The sequence below is a fragment of the Carcharhinus amblyrhynchos genome, chromosome 18, assembly GCF_965287045.1.
Source record: "Carcharhinus amblyrhynchos chromosome 18, sCarAmb.v2.hapA, whole genome shotgun sequence".
Classification (NCBI taxonomy): domain Eukaryota; kingdom Metazoa; phylum Chordata; class Chondrichthyes; order Carcharhiniformes; family Carcharhinidae; genus Carcharhinus; species Carcharhinus amblyrhynchos.
The window spans coordinates 6,338,707-6,363,189 of record NC_137341.1 but is presented as its reverse complement, the minus strand read 5'-3'; the positions used below and the strand labels follow the sequence as shown (position 1 = coordinate 6,363,189).

Here is a 24,483-nt window from a genome sequence, read left to right as displayed (position 1 = left end):
CAACTCCCCTGTAATCCCCAGACACCCTCTGCTCCCTGACCTCTTCCCAACCACCACCGTCACTTCACCTTCTGGTGTAACCGCCCCCGCCCGCCCGGTCAAACTACCCCCTCCGGGTGGAACGACCTCCCCCGCCAGGCTAACTCACCCCCCCGGCTCTATCTGCGCACCCCGGATGTCAGAGGTAGGTTCTTTACTCAGAGGGTAGTAAGGGCGTGGAATGCCCTGCCTGCAGCAGTTGTGGAATCGCCAACTTTAAGGACATTCAAATGGTCATTGGATAGGCGTATAGATAACATTGGAATAGTTTGGTTCCACTGGTCGGCGCAACATTGAGGGCCGAAGGGCCTGTACTGCGCTGTAGGGTTCTAGGTTCTTTCTGGTGCAACTATTGCCCCCTCATTCTGGTGTAACTACCCAGTGCTCCTTCCCCCACTGCCCTTGATAACCAAGCCACCCTCTTGTTAACTGTTCCCCCTTCCTCCTCTCCTCATTGTTTCGATCCAAACCACCTCCACACCCCTAAAGCTAACCGGGTATCATGCCCCACACTCTCGGATCCCACTATTTGCTGCACCAGAGTGTTTAATGCTGGATTTTAAACCAATGGAAAGAGAGGGCAATGTGTCCCCGATGCAGTGAAGCAGCACCAATCTCCTAGTAAGTGGATAAAAGCTAATGACTGCAGATGCTGGAATCTGAAATAGAAAATGCTGGAAAATCTCAGCAGGTCTGACAGCATCTGTGGAGAGCGTTCTGATGAAGAGTCATCCAGACTTGAGACATTAGCACTGTTATCCATCCACAAATGCTGTCAGACCTGCTGAGGTTTTTCTTGTAAGGAAAGGTTTTTGACCTTGTAAGTGGAAATCTGTGTGCACCGGTGCTGTGTTTGCAAAGGAATGGTTCAGTTATTGTGCAGATGGAATGGGTCTAGTCCAGATGGAAGTTATTTGGTCTGTTGTATCAGTGCTGGCACTCTGCAGGAGTAACTCAAGTAGTTGCAAATCCTGCCTTTTCCCTATTGCCCAGAACAGAAAGAATGAAGAGAGGCGATACAAAATCATGTATACAATTTTAAAACAGGAGCAGAGGGACCTTTTTTGGGGGGAGAGGTGGGTGGGAGGTGCAGGGGTGGAGGAGGTATTCATGCACAAACCATTCAAGGTGGTAAGCAGCTTTTGAAAGCTTTAATAAAGTGTACAGGATCCTGAGCTATATAAATAGAAGCTTAGAATAAATTTAAATGCAAGGAAGTTGTGGTGATTTTTTTTTTGATGGAACTATTGTTTAGTCTCAGCTGGAGTTTCAAGTTGAATTCTGAGCACCAAAATTAGGAAGGATATGAAAACAGTGGAGAAGTTGTAGAAAATATTTCTGAGAATGGTTCTGGTGCTATATTGTATACAGATTTGCTAGTAGTTAAGAAAACTAATAGAATTTATCATTTATTGAGAGAGTAATTGATTACAATGACAAGGAACTTATGGTTCAGTTGTACAGGGCATTTGTGAGGCCACATCTGGAGTGTTGTGTCCACTATTGACCTCCTTATTTAAGGAAAGATGTATTAGCAGCAATTCAGAAAGTTTTCTAAACTCATACCAAGTTTGGGTAGATTGGACAATTTAGGTTTGCATTCACTGGGATTTAGAAGAGTAAGTGCTGTCTTGATTTAAACCTTTAAGATCCCGAGGGGTTTTTAAATGGCGGATATGGAGAGCATGTTTTCTCTTCTGGGAGAATCTGGAACTGGAGATCACTGTTTAAAAGTAAGGGGTCACCGATTTGAGACAGATGAAGAGAGACGGAAGTGAATTTCTTGACTATTTTACAAACCACACAGATTGAGGAGGTAATAATGAATCTCAGTTCTCACAGAATTCCATGTTGACTAACAAAGGTGACCTTGATGCAGCAAAGAGGATGACTGGATAGGAGATTACAAAGTAGAAAAATCAAGTTGAAACCAAGAGTAGAAACTATAGTTAGAAGTGGACATGAGATGTTTCCACTGGAACAGAGAAGGCACAGGAGAGATTGAAAACTATGTTGTGTTTTAATGAGGAGAATCGGAAAGGCTATTTTTTGTGTTTGGCAGGTCATTGATGAGGGAGTTCCCGATTTAAAATTATCAAGGGTGATGAGAGGTTAAGAGAAGTGTCTTCATGTAATAGTGTTAAGTCATAGAATGCTTTTCCACAAGGGTTAGTTGAGCTAGACACCATCACTTTGCTTTCAAAACGTTTATCAGAAGAGAATTACGGGGCTACAGGGAGCAAACTGAGCAATGGGATTTGTTTTGGATTGCTCAAATGAAGAATAAGTAAGGAGCAGTGGAAGAAGTAGCCACTCTCTGTAAACATAGATTGTTCTATGCAGTTATTTGAAGTGGCCATTTTGGGTGTGAAGACGACAGCTGGATTGCAATGATTCCAGCAAGCTTCTTGGAGATGAGCAGATTTGGTAATCAGAAGATGGTTGGGGAGGATGGAAAGAATGAAGGATAATTCTCATCAAAGGAATGAATGTCCACGGTGAAAAAGTGGTTGTAGATGATGCATGTGGCAGGGAAATTTGAGGATGGAGGAAATTGGGCAGGAGAAGACTTTAGCTCCTTGCACTCGACATTGCAGGAGGGGTAGAGGCCGGGTGCGATATTTGATCATTCAGAACAGATTTGTCTTTGCCCTCTCGGGTAAACTTTGACATATATTTATAAGCATGAAATTGGCAGGTTATTTTCATATGTTCTTGAGGGCACGTGTTAACAGTCAAGCCTATTTCTGCTCATGTTTGTACATAAACCGGAGATCATTGAGTACCAATGATCCAGCTGATTTTGCCCAGGGCACAGACGGTACTATGCAAATATTGGCTATTTGACACTGTGATAACAAATTAGGATTGGGGTCGGATGCCATTTTAATTCTGTTGATAGTTAGCTTTCGTGCAGCATGAAGTGCATTCAACAAAAAGTGATTGTTAATTCTCATTGCAGATCAATATTTAAGTAACCACATTTTTTTTTAACAGACACAGAGCCAGGGATTCGCGAAGTTATAAGATGGTTATCAAGGTGTTCTTTCCAAGTTGCTGCCCCGAAGCAGAAAGTGGCCTACTGATAGGCCGTTGGATTCCAGAGCAGAACGCTGCAGTTGTCCTAGCCGTTATTCACTATCCTTTCATCCCCGGCCAAGTGAAACAATACCTTGTGCAGATTAGGGAGGTGACAAAGGTAAATGTTTCTGTGCTTGGGTCCTGGAGCAGCCACAACTCTCAGGCAAAGGAAGACCTCAGCCAGTTTCTGGAAGATCTGAGTTCCATCTTTCCTCATGATCTTTGGTTCCAGTTAACGCAGGAGAAAGAGAACAAATCGGTTTTCGACTATCAACTGGTTCAGCAAGGCAGTAAGAACAACAAGGAAAACGTTATCTTAATCCACTACGATCAACGCAAGGTTATGCTGTCAAAGCTACATTGTCTGGACACTGAAACTACAGAGGACAACCATAATGCTGGAGTAAAGTCAGAAGCTATTAGCTCGGATTTTGCCACAATATTTGATACTGTCGCTAAGTGCGAGCTGTTGTTTATGATTGATAAATATGACGACACGCCGATAAAATTTACACACTGGCAGTCAGAAGGTCGCGAAGCTAGTGTTGTTGTGGAACTTGTGAAGCAAGCATCAGTACCTGTGTGTGTGGTACTTTCCTTCCTGCTGTCCTTTATTTCTAGTATCCGCAAAAGCAGGTAATTTATATTGGAGGGAAACTGAAAATGTGTAGACTAATTTCAGGAGTTTGTTTTGCAGATTTTGTTGGACCCAGATGTCCCCTGGTTAAACATTTGCACTGAGAACATTTTTATTGCAGTCACTGCCCACCAAAGTGTTTACGTATTCATGTTTGATTTCACTTTATAAAAGTAGTTGTATTTTAATACTTTCTGGGTGGCACAGTGGCACTCCTGCTTCACAGTGCCAGGGACCCGGGTTCGATTCCTAGTTTGAGTCACTGTTTATGCAAAGTCTGCACATTCTCCCCATGTCTGCATGGGTTTCCTCCAGATGCTCCAATTTCCTGATTGATTGGGTACTAAATTGTCCCTAAATTGGACTTCCCTGATCCTCGCACGTTAGGCGTAGACTAAAATCATGAATAGGTCACTGAGATAGTAGGATGGCGGCGCGGGCTCGTTGGGCCGAAGGGCCTGTTTCCCGTGCTGTGTTGTTCTTTGTTCTTTGTTCCTCCCACAGTCTGAAAGATGTGTGGTTTAGGTGCATTGTCTTGCTAAATTCTCCCTCTGTGTACCCGAATAGGTGTTAGAGTGCGGCAGCTAAGGGATTTTCACACTCACTTCAATGTTAATGTCAGCCTACTTGTGACACTAAAACTTAAAATTTTTAACCCTGCTTTATAAATTTTGGAACGAGAAATTAAGGAAATGTGGGGAGGGAAATATATGGTTCGGTGTTGGCGCAGAGTGGAGGAGCTTTACTTTGCATTGAGCATATGCTGTCCCTTTATTAGTAACTGCTGTTGCTCACGGGATTAGAAAAGTGTCACGAAAGCAAGTCTAAAGTTAAAAAACAAAAGTTCACAAAGCCCCAACCTATTTCCCAACATATTAGGTTCATCTGAGGGCTTGAAGGTGAAAGGCTGAGAAACTGTTCTCATTGGCTGGATTCGTGGTGAGGGGAAATTTCTTCACCTGAAGTATAAATCTTTAGAATTCTGCAATCCAGAGGGCTGTGGCCATTCAATCGTTTATACTGAAGACTGAAATTGATAGATTTTGGGACACAAAGAGAATCAAGGATGAGATAGGGGAGGAAAGTGAAATTGATGTAGAAGTTCAGCTGAAATCTTACTGAATGATAAGACAGGCGTGACAGGCAACATGGTCTCCTCCTTGTTTCTTAGGTTCTCCTGTAATGTGCCAAAACAGGACTGCAAAATGTGTTGCCTGATTTGATGCTGGCAGCCTGACTGTACCCAGATTAAATAATCTGAAATAATTATTGGTCTATTTGTAATGTAAGAGTTAGTCACATTTCAAAGTTGGATGTCTTCACAAATTTGATAATCAAAATGATTCGGTCTTCAAAAATTCACATGGAGTTGGATCACCTCAATTTTTGAGATGTGAGGGTTTTGGGTGGCACACGGCTAGCACTGCTGCCTCGCAGCGCCAGGGACCCAGATTCGATTCTGGCCTTGGATGACTGTCAAGTCGGCACGTTCTCCCCCCCGTCTGCACGGGTTTGCTCCGGGTACTCTGGTTTCTTCCCACACTCCAAAGATGTGTGAGTTAGGTGGATTGGTCATGCTAACTTGCCCCTTAATGTCCAAAAGATACACATTAGCCATGGTAAAATGTGCAGAGTTACGGGGATAGTGTGGAGGGGAGGGTCCGTTTAAGATCGTCTTCAGAGAGTCACTGCAGACTCAATGGGCCGAATGGCCTCCTGCACTGCAGGGATTCTTTGATTTTTGTTTATTGAGGTAAAATAGATTTTCCTTTAAATGAAACCTTCCCTTTTTGTCCACATCCTGTACCTCTGGTACAGCGCAAGTAGAACTTCCTCCTCTCGCACAAAAATGTGCCTTCGATGTAGCCTGAGCAGAATATCCTCTACTGTACCAGTATAATAGAAATTTCCCACATCAATCAGTCGTAGTGAGTGTGTCAAATTGGTATGATTACAAAATGGAGACTGATCCAACTAATTTCATGTCAGACACTTCAGGCTTGCAAGTAGGAGAATTATATCCTATAGATTTAAAGAAGGTGGAGTATAATGTGGGAAAATGTGAGGTTGTCCACTTTGACGAGAAGAATAGAAAAGCAGAATATTATTTAAATGGAGAGAAACTTCAGAATGCTGCAATACAGAGGGATGTGGGTGTCTTTGTCCATGGCTTTCAATAAGTCAGCGTGCAGGTACAGCAAGTAATTAGGCAGGCAAGTAGAAAGTTGGCCTTTATTGTAGGGAGATGGAGTAGGAAAGTTTTGTTGCGACTGCACAGGCCATTGGTGAGACCATACCTCGTGTGCTGCAGGCAGTTTTTGATCCCCTACTTAAGCAGGAACATACTTGCATTGGAGGCAGTTCAGTGAAGCTTCACTAGGCTGATTCCTGGGATGAAAGTGTTGTCTTAAAGAGAAATGTTGAGCAAGTTAGGTCTATATTTGAAAAATGTTAAAGCTTGTTCATTTATTTATCACAAGTAAGGCTCACATTAACTACTGCAATGAAATTACTGTGAAATTCCCCTGGACGCCACATTCCGACGTCTGTTCGGGTCAATGCACCTAACCGGCACATCTTTCAGAATGTGGGAGGAAACTGGAGCACCCGGAGGAAACCCACACAAACATGTAGAGAACGTGCAGACAGACAGTGACCGAAGCCCGGAATCAAACCCGGGTCTCTGGCAGCGGTAGAATGAGAGATAGTCTTACGAAACATACTGCAAGTGTCGAATCTCATTCTTTTAGATTGTTTCCATAAAAGCTAATCAATATTTTAACAACTTACTTTTCCCTTCGCCTCTGTACCTCTCTCTTAATCCCATTTTTCTTTCACTCTTTTATTTTTCTTCTGTACTTGACTGGATGTTAAATTTACTCACTTTAATTCACCTTCCATCTCACCCTTTTTTTCATCCTTCAATTTCACTGTTTAAGAAGTTAGGTGGTTCACTCTTTTTCACCATGGTATCTAATGCCCTGTTGTCCTTGCTGTATTGTATGTTCACACACCCATCTAATTTGTGAACAAAAAAAATTAGAACCTGAAGGTACACGAGCAAGTGGTGTACAGCGAGATACCCGATTCCAGCAAAATCGGGCCACTTATCGACACAATCTTGATAAGGTAGAAATTTAATCTTAGTACTGCTTTTAGTGTTGTATGTAATTAATTTAGTCGGCAAAGAAACCATTGTGCTAAAGTCATTTAAGTTGCACAATTTGCTTTTTTAATTGCTTTATTTTCATATAGCTACAAAGTTCACGGCTGAAATAAATCATAAAGTAAACGTTTCTGATTTTTGACATTTCAAGGACAGGTGAACATTTTGATGCTGAGTTTACTGAACTGTATTTACATTATGCATTAGAGATTAAAGAATGTTCTTTTTGTCCTTTTGCTCTAGAGCGTTAAATATATGGCCCCTTCATTTTCTATGGAGCAAGCTCTCAACCTGTGTACAGCTCACACATCGCTTGGATCACTTGCAGACAATTACAAGTACTACAAAAGCACAAAATCACTCTGAGTTCATGAGGTACTGTAGGTTTAGCTTTTTTCCATAATGGGAAGAAATCTGACGCCTAACCCAAATACTGTGACAATTGAGTGCATCCTCTAGTTGTGAATAAGTGAAGCAGATATGAACTAGGGAAAGGTGAGGGCACAGGAACCAGTTTCCACCTATGTGGGAAAACTGCATATAAGGGAAACGGAATCTTTTGTTTATATTTGTTCAGGGATATGGGCGTTGTGGGCTAGATCAACATTTATTGCTATTTCTATTACCCCTGAGTAAGTGATGGTGAACTGCTTTCTTGAACCACTGCTGTCCACGTGTTGTAGGAATAGCCAAGTGCAGTTTCAGGATTTTGACTTTGTGCTTAAACTTTTTTTGCTGCAATTTTCTGGTAGTGTGAACTGATACATGAGTATCTGGGATCTTGGTGTTTGGGACCAATCTCCTCAATCCATGAGATTGAAGGATTGGGAAAGAAACTTGAGGAACGATACCGATGGAAAAAGGTGATTTAGAGTCAAATCTGGATAGAGGAATAAGTGATGTGAGGAAAAAGACGTTTATATTAACCAAAGGGAAATAAAATTTTGAACATCTCAGAGCAATTTACTACCTGCGGGATGAAGGCTTCACATTTTCAATTGTTGTTCGAGTGGCATTGAATGAAGGTAAATCTTGGTATTAAAAATGTCCTTACGGTTAATACCAGCCCTTTCTGCAGTGAGTATAATTGCTAATTAATGTATAAATGCAGCAAATTCAACTATCCTTTAGACAGGCTGGTTTCAGCTTCCTCCTTTGTCGATGATACATTCAGCACATTAACAAACCTGGACCATAAAGTGACAATTGGCCACTGTTAATATGTTTGTCAGTAAATGGATGGAGGGTCTTATCTGCTGGGATAAGAAATAGGAGCAGGAGTAGGCCAACTAGCCCTTCGAGCCTGCCCCGCCATTCAATAAGATCATGGCTGATCTGTCGTGGCTCAGTTCCACATTCCCGCCCTCTCCCCATAACCCTTAATCCCCTCTCTCATCAAAAACCCATCAACCTGCGTCTTAAAAATATTTAGCGAGGCAGCTTCCACCACTTCAACGGGCAGAGAATTCCAGAGATTCACCACCCTTTGAGTGAAGAAGTTCCTCCTCAACTCCGTTCTAAACCGCCCCCCCCTTTATCTTGAGGCTATGCCCCCTAGTCCTACTATCCTTTCTGAGGGGCAAGAGTCTCTCCACCTCTATCCTATCCATCCCATTCATCATCTTATACGTCTCAATGAGATCTCCCCTCATTCTTCTAAACTCTAACGAGTACAAGCCTAATCTATTCAGCCTCTCCTCATAGCTCAACCCCCTCAACTCCGGCATCAGCCTCGTAAACCTCCTCTGCGCTCCCTCCAAGGCGAAAATATCCTTGCGTAAGTACGGCGCCCAAAACTGCACACAGTACTCCAGCTGCGGCCTCACCGATGCCCTATACAGCCGCAGCAAGACCTCCCTACTTTTATATTCAATCCCCCTCGCGATGAAGGCCAGCATCCCATTCGCCTTCCTGACCACCTGCTGCACCTGCAAGCTGGGTGTTTGCGACTCATGCACAAGGACCCCGAGGTCCCTCTGCACCGTCGCCTGCTGCAGTTTTTCTCCACGTAAGTAATAATCCTTCCTACCATTATTCCTACCAAAGTGGACCACCTCGCACTTGCCAACATTAAATTCCATTTGCCATTTCCTGGCCCATTCGCCCAGCCTATCTAGATCCTTCTGTAGACTCTCCCCACCCTCCGCACAATTTGCCTTTCCACCAATTTTGGTGTCATCAGCAAATTTCGACACCCTACACTCGGTTCCCTCCTCCAGATCATCTATATAAATGGTAAATAGCTGAGGCCCCAGCACCGACCCCTGGGGCACTCCACTAGTCACCATCCGCCATTAATAAAAGTCTAGAATTGAAAGCTAGCCTCAGTAATGATGATTAGAAAGTACCATCAATTGTCGTTAAAACCCATCTGCCTTCTTTACCAGATCTGACCTACATGTGACTCCAGACCCACAGCTACGTGGTTGATTCTTAACTGCCCACTGAAATGGCCTGGCAAGCCACTCATTTAATTAAGGATGGATAACAAATGCTGGCATTACCAGTGAAGCCTGTATCCACGAAAAGTTTTTATAAAGCAAAGAAACTGGAGGCAAAATCACATGTATGTGGGGGACTAAGCTATTTAATTTTAACCTTGTGTTTATCAACAGCTTTGCCATTTGTGTATTTTTATTTGTCCTTGAAGTGTTTTGAATGGTCTGAAGAACTATTTTATGGTCTCCAAACAAGCTGAGGTAGATTTCAAGATTAAGGCAGTATCATTATTTGGCATTATATCCTCAACTAGTCATTGAACCCCTGCATCTTGTATTTTATAAGACAGCATGTTCTAAATGCTGGAAAACATTTTATATTTTCTTCTAGAAAAGCCAACCTCTTTGTTTCATTCCTCATTGATGTGGGTCTTGGATTGTTGCTCATCTCTTGGCTTTATCAGAAGAACCGCATTGGCCAGTTAGCGGACGCCCTCCTTCCAGTCGCTGATGTAAGAAATTTTGTGTATGTTATTGGTTTGAAAAATGTGAACTGCTGAGAGAAGCTTTGCCACTTTGGCATTGTTATACAGATTTTAATTTGTGAACTTTTTTTCTGAGTGATGTCTAATAACTTGGTTATTGGTAAGAGACTGGGTCGAATAGGGAGGGTTGAGATTTAATCTCTGATCTTTGAACAAAGAAAAGTACAGCACAGGAACAGGCCCTTCAGCCCTTGAAACCTGTGCCAATCATGATACTCTGACTAAACTTAAAAGCCTTGTGCCCTTACTAGGTCCTTATCCCTCTATTCCCACCCTATTCATGTATCCACCCAGATGCCTCTTAAATGTTACTAACGTACCTGTTTTACCACTTTGTCTGGCAGCTCGTTCCAGTGTGGAAAAATTTACCCCACACATCTCTCTCAATCTTTCCCCCTCACACCTTGAATCTGTGCCCTCTCGTAATTAACACTTCCACCGTGGCAAAAAGACTCTATCCACCCCTTCAGTGCCACTCGTACTTTTGTAGACCTCTATCAGGTCTTCCCTCAGCCTCCTGGGTTAATTGACTTCCAGCTGCATAGAGGATAATTTACGAGCTATGTAAAAAAAAGCAGTGTTACTCCAGATTGCTATCCCAACAACCCCTGCTGGAAAAACTTAGATGTGGAGAGGGTTACGTTTGACAAATACTATCAACCGCTTTTTATGGCCAAGTAATCATAGGTATTTACTGTCAAGTATCAGGCATAAATAATGGCCTCTTGGACAATGGCTATCTGTTTTAACATTGGAATCAGAAGCACAGCTAGGCCATTCAGCCCTTCAAGCCTGCTTTGCCATTCATTTTCATCACAGCTGATCATCAAATTCAATATTCTGATCCTGCCTTTCCCCCACTTTCTTTAGAATGTTTTAGGGAGGAGATTGCATAGTGATATTATCACTCAAACAGTAATCTAGAGACCCAGGGTAACACTCTAAGCACCTAGGTTCGAATCCCACCGTGGCTGATGGTGGAATTTGAACTCAGTAGAAAAAAATCTAGAACTAAGAGTCTAATGATGACCATGAAATCATTGTTGATTGTTGCCAACACCGATCTGGTTCACTAACATTCTAGTGTTGGTGACTAGGGGATTTTTGCAGTAACTTCATTGCAATGTTAATGTAAGCCTACTTGTGATATTAATAAATAAATAATAAATAAATAAATAGGGGAAGTGGCAGTTCATAATTACAACATAGGAGTCGTCCTGTGGTTTGAGTTCATCCTTTAAGCTGAGTTTAGAGGAGAGCAGCTTTGACTCAGCAATAAGGAGTGCAGAATATCCTTCGATGATGTCAGCAGTCCATTCAATTGTCCACTTTTAGCGATATGACTAGAGCAAGAGAAATTTTAGCAGTCGAGTTGCCCATTGGCTGCTTGCATGCTTAATCAGATGGTATACAGCAGTGAAGGACAACTGGTAGACATGATACACATGGAAGAAGACATTAAATTGGACATAAAAATCAGATATAAATTTTGTGAAGACTATTAAATTTATGATTTAACGTCTATTAGTCGTGGATTGAAACTAAATTGTGTTACAATTACAGTACAGTTACTAGTCTCAGACGATATCAATAGAGTAAGTAGCGTAAATAACAGCAGTACATCAGGCTCCGTGGCAGTGGGCTACTAATCATTCAGTTAACATTTAATGCTAAAAGAGCATGGCTGAATCTTTACTGCCTGTCTAAAAATAAAAACATTGACAATAAGTGCTTGACGTTATTCGCTTGATTGACTGGAGTAATACTACATGCAGTGTGAAATCTAAGCCTGTGGAGTATTTTCCATGCCAAAGTTCTGTGCACGTAAGACGGTAAAAAGTCTGACAACACCAAGTTTTAGTCCAACCGATTTATTTGATAGTAAACTCACTAGCTTTCGAGGGGACTGCCTCTTCGTCGGGTGAATGGAGAGTTCCGGCCACGGGCATTCAGCCTCTGACCTTCGGGTAAGCATTCTCCAAGGCGGCCTTCACGACACACGACAGCGCAGAGTCGCTGAGCAGAGACTGATAGCCAAGTTCCACACACACATGAGGACGGTCTCAACAGGGATCTTGGGTTCATGTCGCACTATCTGTAACCCCTGTGACTTGCCTGGGTTTGCAAAACCTCACACTGTGCTGTCTGGAGACAATACACATCTCTTTAACCTGTGATCAGCGCTCCTTCCACACACATTGTCGGCCACTTTAGGACTTGAACAGCAGGTTAGGTGTAAAGATTCGCATTCTAATCAGTAATCTCTAAACTGTCTGTGCTTTATATGCTCTGTCCAAGGCCAGAATTCTCCATTCACCTGACGAAGAGGCAGTCCCCTCGAAAGCTAGTGAGTTTACTGTCAAATAAATCGGTTGGACTAAAACCTGGAGTTGTCAGACTTTTTACTGTGTTTACCCCAGCCCAATGCCGACACATGCACACCATGACATAAGACGGCACAGTGGTACTGCGGTTAGCACTGCTGCCTCTGCGCCAGGAACCCAGGTTCAGTTGCACCCTCAGGTCACTGCCTATGTGGAGTTTGCACATTCTCCCTGTCTCTGCATGGGTTTCCTCCCTCTCTCCAAAGATGTGCAAGTTAGGTTAGTTGGCCATGTTAAATTGCCCCTCAGTGTCAGGGGAACGAGCTAGGGTAAATACATGGAGTTATGGGGATAGGCTGTGAGTGAGATTGTGGTCAGTGCAGACTCGATAGGCCAAATGGCCTCCTTCTGCACTGCATGATTATATGATTCTATGATTTTAACATGTATATTTTTATGATACCAGCATGTTGCCAAGGAGTTACAGGAACTGCTGGAGTGGCTGATGGGTGCTCCTGCTGGTTTGAAAATGAACAAAGCGCTTGATGAAGTGCTGGGGCGTTTCTTCCTTTACCACATCCACCTTTGGATAAGTAAGTAATCCTATGTTCCTGCACCTCCTGAAAGCATCACCTTGTCTCCACAACAGTGCACATACACTTCAAAAGTAAGTGGTTCAGGATGTACTGGTTTGTTCTTCTGTTCTCTGAAGACAAAGATGGTTTAGATTTTCACAGTTACAAAGCAAACAAAATACACTTTCTCTTGAGCAAAATACAAAATCTCTGTAACAAAAGACAAAAATGTTGGGAAACCCTCAGCAACGCCTGTGGCGGCAGCATTTTGTCAAAGCATTTTATTGCCATCTCACTGATGTGATTTGAAATTCGTTCTTCTTCGTGCTTTAAGATTCTAAAGTCATACTATTTCCTTTGATCAAGCCTTTGAAACTCATGTATAGCAGCACAGAATAATTTTTGTTTTAGATACTGAGTGTTTTCTTACATAAATTTGCTCTTTTTCTTCTCACACCTCATTTTAGCTATTGGCAATTTTAGTTCTAGCTAAAAATAATTAGACTATTGTACCCCATCTTTATGGTAATCATACTCACTCTTCTATCAAAAGACACAAGTCCAAGGCACTGTTGGATTTGAGATAGCAAATTTACCAATGCTGCAGTAAGTTAGGGGCAAAGTTGGTACCAGAGGTCACAATACCAGCTGTAATGTCACTGTCATTGTTCGTGAGGTTTACATGTGGCATTCTTTATTTGTTGCAGTTTGAGGTTAAAATTACTCTTGAATTGTCATCGGGCAATTCCTTACCATGATGGGTAGACTGGAGATGCTATTCACAAACTGGAGGAGATGTTTAGTTTGCCCTTGGTGAGCTCACAAGGAAACAAACATTTTATTATCAACCTGATTCTCCTCAATTTTTGTCTCCCTACGGAGAACCATTGCTGCTGGAAAATATGCAGAGGCCACAGAATTTCTCCCTGGTAATTCCTGGGAAGAATGTGATAATGGTAATTATTGTTGCATAACAGCAAAATATCGAATCGCGATAATGGCTGTGGAAAGTGATTCGAGGATAAGTTTTGATGCTCGTGAAACTCTGCTTCACGATTGCAGCCCAGTGTTTGATTGTTTGTAAAATGATGCTTGTTTAGAACTTTTGCCAAAGCATCTTGTAACAGTAAGTATTTATTTCATAGGTTATATCCATCTGATGTCTCCATTTATTGAGATGATCCTGTGGTACGTTGGCCTATCGGCATGTCTCGGCCTGACAGTTGCCTTATCCATTGTTTCAGACATCATTGCTCTGCTGACTTTTCACATCTACTGCTTTTACGTATATGGGGCCAGGTAAGTTGTCAACATTTAACCAAGGACTTGCAGAAGATTACTAGCTAGTAATAAAATAATTGAAGATTAAGGACCAGAAAATTTGAACTGTGTAAATGGTTGTATTTTGGTGAGCTCAGAGACGATTGCTTGCCCCTTAGAGCTCAGGCAGGTCTCATTGAGTACAAGAATCAATAGACTTACGATGTCTGTATCCAGAGGATGGCTATATATCAGTGAAAGTCTCACTTCTGTGTCAGAAGATCATGAGTTCAATTGAGCATAAAATCCAGACTGATCTTCCAGTGAAGTACTGAGGGTGTGCTGCATTGTTGGGGGTGCCATCTTTTGGATAAAGTGTTAAAACGGAGGCCCATAAATCCTCTGAATGTAAAAGATCGCATGACAGTGTTTTGATGAGACTGGGAGATTTTCCCCAGTGCCCTGATCAATATTGAATCCCTCGACCAACGTTTAATGAACACGTTATTTCGTCGTTACGATGTTACAATCTGTAGGATCTTGCACAAACAGCACGACTGTTACACTTCAAACATTTTGAGGAATCCTGCACTCGTGAAAGAAGCTATATATTTAATGTTCAGAACAGTAGGGTAGCATAGTGGTTAGCACTGCTGCCCTACAGCGTCAGGGATCCAGTTTTAATTCCGTCCTCGGTGACTGCCTGTGTAGAGTTTGCACGTTCTCCCTGTGTCTGTAAGGGTTTCCTCCGGGAAGCTCCCACACTCTGAAGATGTGCGGGTTAGGTTGCTTGGCCGTGCTAAATTGGCACTTAGCGTCGGGGGGATTAACAGCGTAAGTACATCGGGCTTTGGGGATAGGCCCTGGGTGGGATTGTTGTCAGTTTGATTGCCTGAATGACCTCCTTCTGCGTTGTACAAATTCTATTCGATGATTGATTAAGATTTAAAAAGCCCTTATAACAGCTTTGTTGGTACAAGTAACAAGCAGTGTGGTTTGTTGCAGTGAGCACAGTTTGTTTCATGCACATTTTTCCCCTCAAGCAGAGAACATTGTCAAAAAGTTTTGTTTTTATTCCATAATAAGTGAATTATTGGAAATCACAACAGTGATTAGTGTCACAACTGATGATAGCAAATGTGTGCATTCAGCAATGAATCATTTATCTGTTGACCTCTCGAAACCTTTGCATCGCCTATAAGATTCGAGTAAGAATTGACGTAACGCCTTAAAGCTCAACACCATTAAGGACAGGGCAGATCACTTGACTGGTGTTCCTGCCACTCCAACCTTTCCAACATCTGAGGTAGACTTTTACGTTCTCCTACCAGCAGGTTTCGTCACTCTGCCAGTCCTCTGAGATTGCCTTCATCACAAGGAAAGGCCTGATTCTGCTGCTCCTAACGCTACTTCGGGCCAGCCAGGGATAGAAAATAAAGTGGCCTTGCTAGTATTGCTCATGCCCCAAAAACCAAATTTTATAAAAGGCTATTTTGTTAAAAATAATTTACGTATTTTCCAATAATCATGCACTAAAATTGGCAAGTCATGTTGCAGCTTGAGAGAACCTTAGTTAGGCCACACTTGGAATATAGTGTTCAATTTTGGTTGCCACATTACCAGAAGGGTGTGGATGCTTTGGAGAGGGTACAGAAAAGATTTACCAGGATGTTACCTGTATGGAGGGCATTAGCCCTGGTATGGAGGGCATTAGCTATGAGAACTTGGTTTGTTGTCACTGGTATGGTGGAGGTTGAAGGGAGACCTGATAGAAGTCTACAAGATTATGAGGGGCATGGACAAAGTGGATAGTCAGAAGCTTTTTCCAAGGGTAGGAGAGTCAATTACCAGAGGAAGAGGGGCAAGGTTGAAAGGACATGTACGAGGCAAGTTTTTTTTTTACACATAAGGTGGTGGGTGCCTGGAACTTGCTGTCAGTGGAAGCAGAAATGATAGTGATATTTAAGGAGTGTCTTGATAAATACATGAAAAGGATGGCGAAAGAGAGATATAGTCCCCGGAAGAGTAGGGGATTTTAGTTCAGTCAGACGGCAAGGTTGGTGCAGTCTTGTAGGGCAGAAGGCTCTGTTCCCGTGCTGTAATTTTCTTGGTACTCATCACCTGTAATTGAGCGGATAGTTCTCATAGATCCCTCTCAAGATCATTAGGAAACAGCTAGGTAATGCAAAAAGGCACTACTTGATTTGATTTGTTTTGACCTCTTGTGTTAAGTCATTTTTTCCTCAGCATCAGAAGTGATCAGGACCAATGTTTGGTGCATCATCTTGACTATTTCAATTTTAAAATTTGTACTTAGTGGAAGATCTATCTCTTTGAAATATATCCACAACTGCATTTAACACAAGTTGGGCACTTTTTCAGTAATGTTTATATCCTTCCCATTCCTCCAAACAAGCTTTCAAAACAAATATTTATTTTGTAAATCCTGTACCGCAACTCCAAATATTTCTAATTGGAATTTATAAGCATCCGAAAGTAGGAAACGTTGTAGCATTGTAGATTGTTAATAATGTTTGTAGTAATTCATGATTTGTTACTTTACGCACAGCCAGTATAACTGGAATCACCAATTGTTTTCTTCCCGAGAAGCAGAATAATTTGCTATTTTCTTCTGTCAGCATAAGGAACACTGATTTTAAAATCTGCCTTGCTCAGTAGGTGGTGCTAAAACATGTTTTGCTGTGTCTGAAGTGTCAATTTCCTCAAAATTACTACTTCCAGTTTATGGACTTTTAGAAACCAAATAAATGGCAGTGGTTTGGGGAATTTTATCTTCTGTTTTTAACTAGAAAATAATTCAGTTGAGTAAATTTATAGTCAGTCGCATTTAAATGAGGGTACATTTGTTTTGCACTTATGAAAATGAAAGGTTTTTCCTGTCAGAAAAGTTACTCAGAAACTGATGCAGAATAATTTGAAGCAAAATAATGGAAAACTGCATTAACTACAAAAACAGGTTGTTGCCTTTGTCATTTTGGATATCACCGATGTTACTGAACTAAACCTCTGCATGCTTTTACTTAAATTCTTGCAGATTGTAGTAATGTTTTCTGCACCCAAACTAATTTTGCAACATTTGTTTAAAGAATAACTAACTAAGATATGTTCTGTGACTGAATATTAGCCTGAAAGTCTATCTAAAGGCAGGAATCATTCATTTGGGCCTAAAAATATATTTTACTCTTGGATAAATTGGTTTTCAGTTAAAATCCTTTATTGCCTTTGACCTAAACCTTAACTGACAGGGAATGCTTGACGTCACAATTAAATGCAACAAAAATATTTCACTGCAAGTCTATTTTTATCTGGTCTTAGTTCGTATGAACAGGAAATACTAAAATGAAAGATTATATCTACCATTGCATCAGCATTTTACACTGGCAATGGAATTTGTTCAAATTAGTTGTTTTATAGCAAATGTCATGAGCAGAGTTTGTCTGCATTTCGCTCCACTTATACTATTTCTTTAAAGATCACTTGTAAATTATTTGGCCCTGGATACTTATGGCGGCACAATGATGTACAGCACTGCTACCTCACAGCGCCAGGGACTTGGGTTCAATTCCTCGCTTGGGTCACTGGAAGGCGTTTCCACGTTCTCCCCATGTCTGCGTGGTTTCCTCCGGGTGCTCCGGCTTCCTCCCACAGTCCAAAGATGTGCAAGTTAAGTGGGTTGGCCACGATAAATTGTCCATTAGTGTCAGGGGGATTGGCAGCGTAAATATATGGGATTCCAGAGATAGGGCCTGGGTGGGATCTTGTCGGTGCAGGCTCAACGGGCCAAACATCTCCTTCTGCTCCGCAGGGATTCTATGGGTCATGCATTTCGAAATGCTGCATTTTCTCAGAAATAGTTGAAAGTTAATTTTAGTTGTCAGTTAATTAGTCTGCACTGTTATGACACTAAGATTCTCTGTAGTGCATTACTTGTAAGAAGGGCAGGGGAGTTATCCCGGTGTCATAGCCAAAATTTATCCTTCAAAAACAGGATTATCTTGTCATTATCACATCGCTGTTTGCTAGGAATTTGCTGTGTGCAACTTGACTGCTCCCTTTCCTCTATTGCAACAATGGAGCCTTTTCAAAAATACCGCATTTGTGGCTTCAAAGCATTTTGAGATGTTTTGTCATCATGAAAGGTGCTACGCAAACACATTTTTTTCTGTTTCTTTCTTTGTATTATTTATCAAAGTAAGTGGTACTGTAATTGTTATGTTTCCAGATAAATTAGAAGTTTTTTAATTAGAAATTTCCACAACTTCAAATTTCTTAAGAATGCAAGTCTGGTAGAATAGGAGACCTTCCTGCCCAAACAATTCAACTTAGGTTTATTGGTGAGATTAAAAAGCAGACATAGTACTTTCTAGTATGATGTCTCAGTGTAATTCCCCGAATGTCATCTCTGGATCTGTTTCTAAATCCCAAAATTTTTAGTCTTGCCAACTTGTGCTTTAGAGTTTGACAGAACCATTCACGGAAGATTACCTCATCCAGTTTTTGAGTAGGCAGTCCAGAAATGTGAAAAAGAAAATACTTGATGCTTGGTACCTAAATTCTGGTTTTAAAAACAAATCGCGTTTTCCAATTTTGCGCTATGATGGGAAATGATTTTTTTTAATATAATCTTCACAGAATTAAACTTTGATTCCCTCCCTGTCCAGTTTTTGACTTTACAAAAGCTGGCAACGGTATTTGTGCAATATTTGATGAACAGGCGTACTTGGACTCTTTCAAACAAGCTTTAGGTACTTTCTTAAAAAGATTTACATTTACAATTTGCCTTGCCTTAGATTTCTTGACTAAAAATCCTTCTCTCTCTGTTCAGTGCTTAAAAGCCTAACTTGTTGTAAACAGGTTTCTTTTCTTGCTACACTTCAAAATGGCCAACCTTGTTGCAGAAGTGCCAATATCTGCTCGAATACCTTGTCCAAGTGACTATCCTGACATTCACAGTGTAGACCATGAATACTGACGAACTACTCAACCATAGTGGCGCAGCAAAACGAGCCTACCTCTGTCCTCCTTCCTTTCCCGCAAATATTCACACGCAGATGCACAAGGCGCCGGCTGAGGCTGAGTTCTCGCACCATAATTGCTCACACGCAGAAATTCAGTACTGTAATTTAGCACACACCATGAACGGTGTTTACCCACAAGGTCATCGGACTGAAAGAGTTATCCTGTACAACTCAATATGGTTTTTTTTACATGATAGCAATTTGAAACAACATTGTCCCAACAAGGCTAGTTTGCAGACTTCATTTGTTGAAGTTACCAGGCTGCCCTCAAATTCAAATTAGAAGACTGACTGTCTTCCAACTTCCGTCTAACAATGTTCGAAGTATCTCCTGAATCAACTAAAATATAACAGCAGTGAATTGAAAGTACATTTTAAATTTAAACTGCTTTCTAATAGTTTGTATCCCTAGACATTGCCAGTAAAACCGATTACGAATGAAGACTCTGTTGGATCGAGAAAATTTTTTTCTTGATCCGTTTTAACTATTTATAAAGTAAAATTATCAATGTTGAATCATTGCAGCTCCCTTGATAATCTTTTAAAAAGTCTCAGAATTAATTCTCGATCTATGCTGAGTATCCATTTTGGATTGGAAACTACCTCCTCATGCCTGAAAAGCCTGACTAGGATTCTTGCACCAGTTGCTATCTCGTAAATGCTGTTGGACTATCCGTGCGAATGGGATCAGACTCTGCTGCAATTTGATTTTCTGTCCCAGCAGTTCATGCAAAGGATAGTGATCAAAAAATAAATTAAAGACTCTTTAACTGAACGGACAGAGAAAGGCTGAGTAAATTGGACCTATACTCTCCAAGGGTTAGAAGACTGAGCGATATCCACGATTCTGAAGGGGCTTGACGGGGTGAAGATTGAAAAGTTGTTTGCGCTGCCGAGGGGGCATAGCTTCAGGATGAGGGGACGATCATTTTGGACTAAAGTGGGAAACTTCAGAGGTTGTGAATATTTGGAATTCTCTTCCCAGTATGGATGTGGATGCTCCATCATGATTCAGACGAACTTTTCACGTCACTGGACAGTAAGAGACATGGGGGCGCAGGCAAGAAACTGAGGTTGAGAGCAAAAGTAAGCCATGAATGTATGGAATGGCAGAGCAGGCTACAGAGGCCATGTGATCTAATCCTGCTGCTGTACCTTATGTTCCCATTCTCCCACTGTTTGTCTCATTTGGGATAATGGACATTTGGGTGAGGTATAGAGGTGCTTGTGAAACCACATGTCAAAAAGAGTCGCTGCCCTTTAAAGTGGAGAAGACAGAAAAGTTAACAAAAAGGCCTTCCTTCAGCTTGGCAACAGTTTTATAAGTGGTCTACAATAAAAACACAAAATCCATTGACTCAACAGCTAGTGACTAATGTTTCTAACTGAACATTTTTTCTGCTACAATATCCTCCCTTTCTCAAGAGATAATGGGTATGTGCCAATAGATCACTGGAGTGACCTCCATGATGCGGCATGTATATAAAATAATGGGCATTCTGGATTGCTCCAGGGTCAGAAACCCCTCTCAGCCTTGCTAGTGTGTCCAGAGGAGTGCAAAGCATAACATCTGGCACCTGTTTGGCTGCAGGAGCTGCCAGAAGATATTTGGTCTCACACACACACCTAACCAGCACCTCTCTGAACTGTGGAAGGAAACCGGGGCACCCGGAGGAAACCCATGCAGACACAGGGAGAACGTGCAAACCCCACACCGACAGTGACCTGAGGACGGAATAAACCTGGGTCCCTGGCACTGAGAGTCAACCACTGTGCCACCGTGTCACAGTACACTGCATGAATTACTTTCCAGTTCCAGTCCAAAGATGTGTCAGTTAGGTGGATTGGGCATGCTAAATTGCCCCTTAGTTTCAGGGGATCTAGCTAGGGTTAATGCATGGGGTTATGGGGATGGGATTGTGGTCAGTGCAGACTCAATGAGCTGAATGGCCTCCTTCTGTACTGTAGGATTATATGATTCTGTGCTACGTGTCTGACCTGGTTCTGATTGTACTCCCCGCCAGCAGGAAGCAAAATTTAAAATGCATCAGCCTCTGACGTCTAATCTATATTCATCGTGCTTCCTGTAACTTTTGCTGTTTTTTTTTATACTTGACTAACGGAGAGCAACAATAGAACTGCGAAAAGTCTGGATTTACGGTCTGGGTCACAGCATAAGAATCATGATACGTCTTCTATTTGTATCGTTATATGATGAACTTTCCAATAATGAATGAGTGTCCTCAATGTTGCTGTGAAAACAATGGTAAAAATACCAACAGTGTCATAATCCTCGGCTCGCAACACCATTTTTTTCACTTACTTCTAGTGAATGTTCTAGGAAGCAAAATTGGTTTCGAAACTTACTGGCAGTTAGATTGCTACTTTTGGCTGGCAGCACCTCACTGAGAGGTACCACATTGATGCCTCTGAGATTGTAACTAAATATGTTCTTGCTAAACTCACCTCAATTTTGAAGGTGGAGGGGATGGGAATGGTGCGTGTGAGCTCCAAAGTGGTTGGCACACCCACAAGTTGGAGCAATGGAAGTCTTGCTTGAATAAATCCTCTCCGACTCCCCGGCAGAGCTATTGTTTTCAGGATGGGCGCAAGGGGGTTGGGAGGGGAGGGGGAGTGGGTAGACACGGTCCTATCCAAAATTAGGTGTATTGGTGGAGAGCCTGATGAACAGATAGCCAAAGGCATCCTTGCCAGACCTGGAGGACTACTCTTGCTCCTGCAGGCCCACAAGAAAACCTAAAACAATATCTTTCACACTCTTCTGTTGGCTTGCCCTGTCCTGCCCGCCGTAACAGATCCCGGCAGTTCGGAAGAAATCGCTCAACTATGCGCTCGTAGAGTCATTGAGGTTTACAGCATGAAAACAGGCCCTTCGGCCCAACATGTCCATGCTGCCCATTTTTTGAACCCCTAAACTAATCCCAATTGCCAGCATTTGGCCCATATCCTTCTATACCCATCGTACCCATGTAACTATCTAAATGCTTTTTAAAAGACAAAATTGTACCCACCTCTACTACTACCTCTTGCAACTTGTTCCAGACACTCACCACCCTCTGTGTGAAAAAATTGCCCCTCTGAACACTTTTGTATCTCTCCCCTCTCACCTTAAACCTGTGCCCCCTAGTTTTAGGCTCCCCTAACTTTGGGACAAGATATTGACTATCTAGGTCAACCGTGCCCCTCATTATTTTATAGATCTTTATAAGATCACCCCTCAGCCTCCTACGCTCCAGAGGAAAGAAGTCCCAGTCTATCCAGCCTCTCGTAACGCGATCTATAAAATCCCGGTAGCATCCTCGTCAATCTTTTCTGTTCAATATCCTTTCTATAATAGGGTGACCAGAATTTACACAGTATTCCAAATGTGACTTAGCAATGTCTTGTATGCCTTCAACAAGACATTCCAACTTCTGTATTCAATGTTCTGACCGAATGCCATCTTGACCACCCTGTCCACCTGTAACTCCACTTTCAAGGAGCTAATGAACGTGTCTCCCTAGATCAGTTTGTTCTGTAACTCTGTTAGTCATGTATTTCCTGTGTTTTAAGCTGCTGATTATGTTATTGCCATTGTGTGACTCAATCTACTACATTATTTCTATTCATTCATGGGACACAGGCACTGCTGGCTGGCCAGCATTTATTGCCCATCCCTTGTTGCCCTTGGAGGGCAGTTGAGAGTCAACCACATTGTTGTGGTAATAGAGTCGCATGTAGGCCAGACAAGGTAAGGATGGCAGATTTCCTTCCTGAAGGACACCAATGAACAAGATGGGTTTTTCCAACAATTGACAATAGTTTCATGATCGTCAGTAGATTCTTAATTCCAGATTTTTTTTGTTGAGTTCAAATTCAACAGAGCAGTTAGCACTGCTGCCTCACAGCGCCAGGGACCCGGGTTTGATTCCCGGCTTGGGTCACAGTCTGTGTGGAGTTTGCACAATTCTCTCTGTGGCTGCGTGGGTTTCTTCCAGGTGCTCCAGTTTCCTCCCGCAGTCAGAAAGATGTGCCGGTTAAGTGCATTGGCCGTGCTAAATTCTTCCTCGGTGTGCCCAAGGTGCCGGAGTGTGGCAACTTGGGAATTTTCACAGCAACTTCATTGCAGTGTTGATTTAAGCTTACTTGTGACACATACGATTAAACTTAATTCCACCGTCTACTGTGGTGGGATTTGAAGCCAGAGCATTAGCTGAGTTTCTGGATTAATAGTCTAGCGAAAATACCACAAGGCCGTCACCTCCCCTACCTAGACTCTGCTTAATTCCTGTAGGTGTTCCATCTGCCTTCTCAGAAGAGCAGATGAACACTGGGACAGGATGGAAAGGCAGTGGGATCAGTGCCGGTAATTTATTGGCCTCGTTTCAGCTTCCGCCGACCTCTCCCCTGTCGACCTACCTAGATCCTATCGAGCAGAGTTATAAAATTGGGAATTTCTTCTGTTAATATTGAAAATACGGACGTTAAAGGTGTTGTCGTATGCCTTATTATCTATTGCGTTGCTTTGGTATCATGTTATGAAATAGTACTGACGTTATCACCAACCCAGTTTGTTCACACGTGTAAGGATGTTGCAAATGCAGCACTTATAGTTTGTACAATGTGGCTTTTTGTAATTGCAGCCGCAAATTGGTGATACAATCAGCCATCGTGCTTCATACAATATTGCTATCTATGTTTTCCTTATTAACATTTCTTTTGAAAGCAATCATTGCCTTCCTTGAGCCTGACCTGGGAGGCTTGGTCTGGAGAGTGGAAGGCAATTGTTGTTTGTGCAAGGTTTCGCCCAGTGTGTCCTAATTAACATTTTTATATTTTTAAACAAAGGTACTCTTCAGTCACTGTTCCCAAGAAGAAAACATATTCATCATAGAATGGCCCTGTTTGTCAGCTGTTGCAATGTTATTAACTTGATGTGTGTTGAATATTAAAGTGTTGTTTGTCACTTTATATTCAGTTTTCCCATGCTGTTCTTGCTGAAGGAATTGCAGTGGGTGTGAACATTGAGGATGTGTAAATGTCACAACGTTTAACTTGGTGAATAGTTTGCTAAGATTGTGCTTTTTGTGACCGTTTCCTTCCATTGTGGTTTAATGCATGTTTGGCTTAAATTTGTAAAACTGATAACTTATTGAAAATGAATAGGGTTAGTTCAGCAGCACAGACAGAAAATCTAGTTTCTCAAAACAATTTGTTTTGGGGGTTTTCTTCTAAACAGTAAAAACTCTTTGGTTTGGTTAAATTTTTCTATGCTTTTGCTGTCTTTGAGAAAAGTTATATTACCTGATTTTTTTAGATAATACAATGAAAGGAGATATAACAAAAAAGACTTGCATTTATATAATGTTTTTCACGATCA

At 41.8% G+C, this 24,483-nt stretch overlaps 1 protein-coding gene across 1 annotated transcript in view; it reads left to right on the top strand.

Moving 5' to 3' along the window:
* The first annotated feature begins 295 nt into the window (after positions 1-295).
* The window catches only part of pigq (phosphatidylinositol glycan anchor biosynthesis, class Q), a 39,775-nt gene continuing 15,587 nt past the window's right edge, over positions 296-24,483 (top strand). The window contains exons 1-6 of the mRNA XM_080206299.1: positions 296-660; positions 3,037-3,756; positions 7,167-7,298; positions 9,753-9,873; positions 12,697-12,823; positions 13,951-14,104. Of these exons, the coding sequence (XP_080062425.1) occupies positions 3,068-3,756; positions 7,167-7,298; positions 9,753-9,873; positions 12,697-12,823; positions 13,951-14,104 (1,223 nt within the window). The 5' untranslated portion in view covers positions 296-660; positions 3,037-3,067. The remainder of the gene's footprint in view (positions 661-3,036; positions 3,757-7,166; positions 7,299-9,752; positions 9,874-12,696; positions 12,824-13,950; positions 14,105-24,483) is intronic.